This window comes from Syngnathus scovelli, chromosome 12 (assembly GCF_024217435.2).
Source record: "Syngnathus scovelli strain Florida chromosome 12, RoL_Ssco_1.2, whole genome shotgun sequence".
Classification (NCBI taxonomy): Eukaryota; Metazoa; Chordata; class Actinopteri; order Syngnathiformes; family Syngnathidae; genus Syngnathus; species Syngnathus scovelli.
This window is the reverse complement of record NC_090858.1, coordinates 9,954,536-9,963,258: the sequence shown is the minus strand read 5'-3', so window position 1 is coordinate 9,963,258 and position 8,723 is coordinate 9,954,536. Positions and strand designations below refer to the sequence as shown.

General features: G+C 41.7%; 1 protein-coding gene across 3 annotated transcripts; it reads right to left on the bottom strand.

Moving 5' to 3' along the window:
* Window positions 1–1,789: 1,789 nt before the first annotated feature.
* ntpcr (nucleoside-triphosphatase, cancer-related) lies at window positions 1,790–8,070 on the bottom strand. 3 transcript variants are annotated; one of them, XM_049736621.1, is made up of 5 exons: window positions 5,070–5,199; window positions 4,286–4,448; window positions 4,108–4,210; window positions 2,694–2,903; window positions 1,790–2,239 (listed from the first exon to the last, which is right to left on the bottom strand). In XM_049736621.1, the coding sequence occupies exons 1-5, from the start codon at window positions 5,101–5,103 to the stop codon at window positions 2,171–2,173; spliced, it is 579 nt and encodes a 192-aa protein (XP_049592578.1). In that variant the 5' UTR covers window positions 5,104–5,199; the 3' UTR covers window positions 1,790–2,170. The 3 variants fall into 3 exon arrangements, 2 of the variants coding, with proteins under 2 accessions (XP_049592578.1, XP_049592579.1); XM_049736622.2 differs by having other exon boundaries at window positions 2,152–2,553; XR_011087807.1 differs by lacking the exons at window positions 1,790–2,239; window positions 4,286–4,448 and adding an exon at window positions 3,335–3,400 and having other exon boundaries at window positions 2,692–2,903; window positions 5,070–8,070.
* Between the last annotated feature and the right edge of the window lie 653 nt (window positions 8,071–8,723).

The following is an 8,723-nucleotide window of genomic DNA, read 5'->3' as shown; positions in this document are numbered from 1 at the left end:
CAGGGGTGAGATGAGGGATAAAAGCGGCAAACAACAATCTTGGAAACTCAAGCCTATCCGCACCCCACGGCTGCAACCTTTGGGGTGAGCCTGTTAAAATGATGGAATGGGAAGAGAGGTTTAGGAATCACTAAGATGGGAAGCAGCTTTGCATAGTGGTTAAGGACCCAGGTCGAATGACATTTAAGTCTTTGGACCCTTTTGGACATTCAGGTCGCTGCTACTATCTGTTTTAGTGTAGGGGAGAAAGTGAAAAGTCACAGCCTGCACATGCTTCTAATAAATTCTTTCTGCGTATGCTTTCAAAGGGTCTCATATGGGACACAATTTGAAAAAGAAAATCCAACTTAATTAAAGGGGTTGTAATTAATTCATCCCACAATTAATTTGGATCACACTTGAATCAAATAAAAACAGAAGACACAATAAGTTGTTGTGGATATTAGTCGGATATTAAGTGTGGTGTAATTATTCATCTTTGGCAGTTTTTTGATAGAATATCAGGCCTTTTATTAAGACACCTGGAAATTGTTAAATCATGACAAAAATGCTCCTAAAAAAAAAAGTAACAATGCTATGTTTGCACAGCACTACAGCTGCTGTCACCCAGCATATCTTGACAGCAATATCTTCAAGCTCCATTTCTCTCATTGCAAGCTCTCTTTTGTCCTAGATTGTCAGTAAGCTCCTTGAATTTCTGTGTGACGGGATAAAGAAAGAGAGGTGCCAGACAGACATCTGTCCCACAGCTTGGAGCAAATGTACCTCGGAGATATGGATATTAAGGCATATCCATTCGGCGTGGCTTTTAACGCGATGCTGCCCAAGCTTAGGTAACATTAATGCTTTCACATCACTGAGGACAGTTGCACAACGGTCACATGTGGTATTTATAGTATTGAAAGAACGGGCATGGTATGGCCACATCAGGAAAGTGTCACTAAACACATTGTGTTGATGATCCATCTTCCATCCATCCATCCATTAGCCTTAGCGCTAGCATTGTGGGTGGACTGGGGCCTATTTCCGGTAACTTTGGGTGAGCGTGAAAATGCTGAATATGATGGCAGGCTATTTATGCAGTGTCATCAATATGCTTCAAGCTTAGAAAAAAACCCAAAAGTACACCGTGGCATATAATCACATCATGACACATCAAAAGGTATCCAGACAGCACTTGAGGGATAAACCTGGAAAAGGTCACTCTTACGTAATCCCTCTGCTCTCATGCAGCAGTCTGCTTGCCAATCCAGAGTGGCGGGTGCCACCTCACTGTGGACTGCCACGACGCCAATCAGCCTTTAAATATGTGCCCAAGTAACACACACTATCATACCGCAACAGAAGCGGCACCATTGCAACGCCGCTTTGGAGTGCCAACCATTGGCGAGACGTCAGAGGTGGCCAAAGAGCAGATGCTGGCGCAGCAGTATGTCTGACGCACATCACAGCTGGCTGCTCTCACTGCGGCTGGCCTGACAGCTTACATCACTTACGCAAGTGATACTAAAAATAAGCCAAAATTCGAGTTTCACTTTGAAATGACCGGACACTCTTTGGAAAGGGGGCCAATATTCTTGCTGGCTTTCAACTTAAAAAAAAAAAAAAATAAAAAAAAAATAAGTACTTTGGAGGTTTATGACATATGGCTCAATATCCATCGAGTATTATTTGTGTGTGTGTGTGTGTGTGTGTGTGTGTGTGTGTGTGTGCGTGCGTGTGTGTGTGTGCGTGCGTGTGTGTGTGTATAAAGTTCCAAATGGAGAGAAATGGAAGCCAAACCCTAAACAACTGAGAACCAAAACATTTATTTTCCTATTATCCAAATGATAAAGCATACAAATACAAAAATTATTGCACAGTATGTTAATTGATTTCTAATGAGCACTTATCTTTAATTGGGGATAATCAAAATGATTGCAAATGTGCAAGAATAGTTGTGAAAACTAGCAATTTGACAACACAAGGCCATGCAATGCACTGCTATGCGATCCATCAATCATTCTGCACTGAATCCATTGTGAGCAGGCACAATGCAAAACAAAAAATTGTGTACCCGTTGAACAGGTCACAAATCTGCTGTAATACATGGCAGCATACTTTAAAAATAAAATACGGTATCAGGTGAATTTAATTGCATGTTTACCTTCCTATAGTTGTGTTAGCGTTACTATTTTAAACCCTCCCGAAGAGCTGAGAGAATATCTTGCAGAATGGCATTTCTGTTTTCCTTTGTCACCTAGGCGGGACAACAAACAATGAATATTGCTTTGAGAAGCTAAACAAACGGTATTTGATGATGAACGCCAAACATACAATGGATGATGATCACGCTCAAAGGGAGAAACGGTTCATCATGAGGTTACACTACTCAATACTGTAACCTCGTGCAAAAATGTAAATACTGGTACTTAGCATGACAATATCCATAATGGGGTCCCCCATGATTAATTATTTGGACATTTCAGTCAAGCCTTTGTTGTTTAATCAGTCACGCGTGATTTGATGTTAATCCTGCTATCGGCTTAGAATCATGCAGGGAATGGCTCTAGTCTATGAACCACACAACATACATGTGTCTGCGATAGAATGTAAACATGGTCCTATGGCTACAAGAAGCTCTTAAAACTGACCTACATTTCCTGATCTCCCCAACCCCATTTTCCTAGCAACTGTATAGTATTGGTACTCACGGTGAAGATCTTGACATCGCTCCTCGTGCGCACCTCTTCCACCAAGCCAAGCGGTTTCCCCTTGGGGATGGGAATGGTGCCTAAGATCGTGCAAGAAGAGCCGTCTAATGTCTGCTTCACTGCTTTGATGAACGGCTGGCTGAAGAGTTCCATTTTCCCAATCTCGTCAAGGACAAACACTTTCTTACCAGTTCCCTCTTCCGGGCTCACCTGGACACAGGATAGCACAGATTTTTAGGTTCTGTGTATAAAGCAAAGGCAGATATTTGATGTAGGTAAGAACAATCACACCACCACAGTACTCTGTGTATTGTATGTAAACCCACTACTTACTTTCATTCAGTGGGTTACAATAAAACAATGTGAGGGGGCAATGGCCGAAAGTTCAGAACTTTTTTTTTTCCATGCCAGTGGTGTCATTTTGTCCATTTTCGATTTATCCTCCTTATAATTGTGGACAAGTTGGAGCATATCCCTATTTGACTCCCAGGCTGGCCGCCAGTTAATCACAGGGCACGAACATTCAAAACAACCATTCAAACACACATTCTCATCTATGGATAATTTAGAGTCTTCAATTAACACGACGTGCATGTTTCTGGAATGTGAGAGGAAGCCGGGAGTCCTCGGAAAGAACTCACGCGAGCATTGGGAGAATATGCATAATCCTCACAGCAAGGCTGGAGCCATGATGTGAATCAAGAACACTAGAGCGATAAGATGGACATTTATCGTGACAGTGATCGTTGCATTACAACCTGGAGGAGTGGTTGTGCAATAGCATATATTTGGAAGGTATTCCACAAAGAAGACGAAGGTTTGCCAAGTTTTCATAACTTTTCTGAAAAAAAAAAAAAACCCTGCTTACACTTTTGCTGATATGTTGTTCTTCATCAGGCCACAAATGAGTTGAGCCCAAATTAACAAGGCTTATGCTGGTTTTCTGTCAAGTACGGCAATCCAAATTAGCTTCATTTCTTTAATCAACAGCCAATTAATTATCACTACCTCTGTATTAAATGCATGGCAACAAACATTTTGTCAGTCTAACAAAAGGAAAAATGTCATCATGTTAGCATGTGAATAAGACACGGTAGGACACAGTCCATGGTTTACTATAATTATAGAGAAACGTTTACAAGAGATAAAAAGAAAACGCAGCACCATGACACCTTTCTTTACAGCTAATGTGTAGGCGGCGCTCCGGGCTCACTTTACAAGCAGGATATTCATGGTCAAAGAGAGCCAGACGGCACCACTGCTACTAAAAATGTCACTTTGGAATTTATGCAGGCTTCCAATTATGCTCTCTGGTTTGAGAAAAATCAAAAGGTTTGATGATTTGTTAAGCAGGAATAAAAGGCAGCGTGCTATGATCTGTTGATGATTACAGACTCGACAGTGTGTGGCGTACCTTCTTGAAGAGGGGGAGGGCCAGGCGTTCAAATGAAGGTAAATCCACAACATACTGTCCTACTTTGTACTCCCGTCTGCCATGAGAGTCACCAGCAACATCTCTGTGGGATGAAATGCATGCCGGGGTTACTCAAACACAACATCAAAAAGAGAAGCTTGTTTGACATTCCTACGACCTGATTCTGGACAGGTGGTCTCTTTCGCCACTCACTGTGACCACATCAAACCCCACTCTGCGGCCTCCTTCCCTGACCTCTTCCGTGTAAAAGCCTTCCACCGACTGACCCGAGGACACTAGCGCATCACACGCCTTCTGGACCAGAGTGGTTTTACCCACACCTACAACAAGAATACTGTTTAACTCATGGAAAATTCTCACGTATGTAGTTCGCAGTTTACAATGGAGTTTTGTTCCTACAGCGGTGACATAACCAGAATTTGTCATAAAGTGCCATATAGTCTATCATATAGTCAGGATGCTGAGGGAAATCTAATTTCACTTCGTTTGTCCAAGTTATCATTAAAGTTAATACTGATATGCGAAACACTTGCATGTAAAACAATCAAATATAGACTACAACTGCGTGCCTTTTCGTGACGTTACTAGAGGTGCGCTGTTCGTAACCGTCGTAAAACGAGGACACCTGACAACATTGTAAATCCGTGCATCTTTCCGCTCACTTACGTATCCTGTGGATGGACATTAGCAGCTCGTTAAGGAAAACAGACTACAATAACTTCTTCTGTTTATCAATATATTTCCTCTTTAATTTAATTGTGGGAAGAAAAGGGTTAGCAGATCTTTACTACTGAACGAGTTGATCGTAAACTCTGACCGGAGAAAAACACTGATTATACTGGCCTCATCTAAATTTTCTTTTTTTTTTGGGGTGGAGTGACGAGCAAAGTCGCTGTTAATAAGTTTCTTGAATGTGGTGAGTCCAATGTGTGAACTGTTACCTGGCGGTCCTGTCAAAAACACATGCCTGAGCATTTGGTCGCTCACTTCTGCCACGCTGGTTCACTTCCGCAAACAAAGACCGCGCATGCGTAGAAGTCCCTTAAACGACTGAAAACGCAGTCAAAAAACATTGATCATGTTAGACTTATTGGAAACGACGCCTGGTTTTGGAAAAGCAACTTTTGAGTATGTATGATATTTTTTTTTATATTCGAGCAGTTTTAATTCAATGGTCAGGAAATACTTGGAATACATGGAAACTTAAAAAAATAGTTCTTAGAGGTGTACTGCATAAAGGATAAAGCAGCACGATAAAAAAAAAAACACTTTATTAATGTGCCATGACGATAATGTCCTGCATAAAATTGAAAAAAGATGACACCTGACAATTGCTCAACATTACCTTGCCATTGCAAGGCTTCAAAGATACACACACAGACATATCTACATATATTATAAATATATACAAAATGATGTAAAATACTCGAAGAAAACTGTTGCATAATTGAGCCTTTTCCTACATGAAATATCTTTATTTCAAATACAATCATATGTAAACAATACTCAATACAATACTAAAAGCCTATGTATTTATTTTTGTGGTGCACTGTATTTACATTGTGTAACCAGGGAGCTTGAAGGCCGCAAGCTCAGATATATGCTGATACTCTTTTCTGAAGTCCAGGGATCCAAGGTCATCTTCCAGTTCCTTAGCCTCCAGTGGATCAGAGCACATTGAGTCTGAAGAACCTCGCCAAACGAGGCTGCTGCTCTCACTCTTTAGGCGTCTTGGGGACGTAACTCTAGCATCTTCTTCCTTTTCTTGTTTCTTGGAGTGTTCCATTTGCATGGAGGCTGATCCATCTTCAGAAGAGAAGCTGGGTGCAGAGTCTTGTGTTCGAGGCTGGATGAGGTGCGTGCCTCTCAGAACCCGCTGCACGGGGCTGTGACCTCTAATGGGCGCAGGGAGGAGGGGTTTTTCCTTAACGGGTTCCGAGTCTGAATCTGAAGTGAGAAAAGGAGGCTTTGGAAGCTTCGACTTGGCAGACTCTGGACTACTGGATGTGTCCGCATCGCTGGCCTCAAAACTGTTAAAGTCGTCTGCGTATTCTTCTTCCTTGTCAGAGTCCGACACTACAGACTTGTGGCTGCTGTGACTACTACTTTTGCAAGAGTCCAGTTTTATAATTTGGCTCTCTGATTTAGTCCACGTCAGGATCATTTTGGGGAGTTGGTTGCTTGTGGGATCACCATCGAGACAAGAGAGAGAGATAGATGAAGTGTCTATTTCTTGATTAGGACTGTCTTGCTTCGGACTTTCCAACTTAGATCTATCTTCATGTTTTGGCTTTGTTGTATCCTCCACAACAGAGACCTCTTTCGTGTTTTGCGTCTTCATATTTTCTTTAGGAATGAAACTTTTGACTTTTTTCTCCCCTTTACTTGCACTTGGCCGTGTTTGATTGGCTGTGTGTAATGCCATACAGTCCCGATTTTTCACCACAGTGCAGTTTTTTTGCCGCCTTAGATTGTATGTTTTTGTTGTTCTGTACATTAACTTTTTCCTGTGTGGTTTACTCTCAATTAAAGCCTCAAATTGGTTGTTTTGCATTGATTCTTTGGGCTCAGCCTTCATACTTTGGGGCAAAATTATTCTGGGGGAATGCAAATGCTCTGAAGTGATGTCCACCTTGCTTTCTTGCTCTGGTCTTGTTTTCAGTGCGCTCCATTGTCTGCCCGAAGCCTCAGGAGAAACTGTTTTATATATCCAGGCCAAGTCTGGATGATTCGACAGAGGCGGCTGGTGCAGGTTGTGGACATTTAACTGTGACAATTCAAGAAAAAGAGCATTAAGGAGAGGCAGTGGTCTCAGAGCTTCCTCGAGGCCTTTCGGAGTGACACTTGCAGATACGGTAGGCTCATTTTGCAATGCCTGGTCCGTTGCTAAGGAATTCCCACTTTCATTGTGGGAAAATGGCGCTTTGTGTGATACCACTGGTGACTCACATTCAACTAATCTGTACTCACTTCCTTGGGGTTTACGTTTTTCCTTGCCAGAATTGCAATAGTAAAGACATGGGGGACAAAACACAGTTAGGTCCTCATCCAAGCTCTTATGTTCTTGGAGTGTGTGAGGAATTTGGCTTATTGGGTCATGTTCTGTTTGGGTGAACACAGCTTGTTTCTCCACATTATTCCATCCATCATTAGAATTGTCCTGCGTGGGAAACTTAACTCCCATAGAGCCAGAATGTAATTTTTCTTTTGCCCTTTTCTTCATGATGTCTTCTTGAACACATTGTTCACTGGAGACCGGTATGTTTTTTGTCACATTCGGTGGTAGACTGTCTCCCACAATTAGCAGTTTGTAACTCAGAGAAATAACTCCAACCGGCTCCTCTGCAAGGTTGTTTACACACACGGACCCTCTCTCTCCAAAAGATGAGCAACTAACAACATCGTGTTCAATGGAGTCGTGTCTAATTCTGTTAATGATGGAAGCCAACGAGATGAGGGACGTCCCTAATAATTTGGGTATCTCGTCTTTCACATCGAGAATCATAACATAGAGAGGGGTGTTGATGAGTTTCGTGTGCAGAGAGTCGAGATTCATTTCGAAGAAACACGACTTGCCTCTATTAAACGAATATACCCATCGCTTGTCCTTTTCATGCTGTAGGTGATTATTTCTATTATCTCCTCTCAGTTCAGGTGGATAAATGAGCAGCGTTGGAAAGTCCAAGAGTCGTATTCCAACAGCGAGCTTGTCGGAGATCTCCTTTTCACTGTTAATTCGAATGTATTCCACCAAAAGCTCAAATGAAAACAGAGTCTCTCGTTTCGGGTTCTCATCCGGTCGTTGTGACATTACGACGTGGGTTCGACACATAACAACAACATTGAAAATTAGCTAGCATACGAGATAGCTACTGGCTGATGTTGCATTCAAACGGTGGAAGTTTTGAATCTCCTGTCGGAAAGAAAGCATCGTGGCACCACATCGACCCGGATATCCGGATCAGAACTCACAAAATAACACATTTTGATAATAAATTGCTACAACTGAACAATTGCGAGCTGAAGGAAAATACGGCCCAGTAAAAAACAACAATTGGATTGGATTAATTTATATATTATAGAGGCAACCTCTTATACCAGCTCCTACGTGCTCATTATAAATAAACAAAAACACACACACGCGCACGCGCGCTCCGCACGCAAAAACTATAAGACATGAAGCTGAAATGAAATAATGGAAACGGGTTACGGTGTCTACTATTTTTTTTCTTTTTATAAATCTGTACGGTAGCCAAAATTATACTGTTCTTAATGCTCACAAAGGAATGTTTTACAGCTTCTGGTTTTAAATTTTAGTTAGTTTGAAACCCCTTTTGTTTGTTGTGACCTGCGATGAGAATGAATGGAAAAAAGTAAAATAGCAACTACTCCAAGTTGACCTGAGGACGGTCATCTTTCGGCGTCTGTTGTCGCCTTGGCAACGGATGTCGCAAGATTATGGCGTCGTAGGTTAGTGGGGGCTCATGGGAAAAGAAGTTCATTTCAGTAGTTCTCACTTGGACGCGGAATTTATTATATTCAAATGAATTTGAAGGAATAATGAAGACAATTTACAGGTTTCAAACTTAAAAATG

Bases quoted from the DNA above. Each gene is read 5' to 3' on its own strand.
- ntpcr (XM_049736621.1), bottom strand. From the start codon at position 5,103: ATGCTCAGGCATGTGTTTTTGACAGGACCGCCAG. The intron at 4,449-5,069 runs GTAACAGTTCAC...TTCTTGTTGTAG, and splicing joins GTTTTTGACAGGACCGCCAG to GTGTGGGTAAAACCACTCTG. The intron at 2,904-4,107 runs GTACGCCACACA...TCCTGTGTCCAG, and splicing joins CCCTCCCCCTCTTCAAGAAG to GTGAGCCCGGAAGAGGGAAC.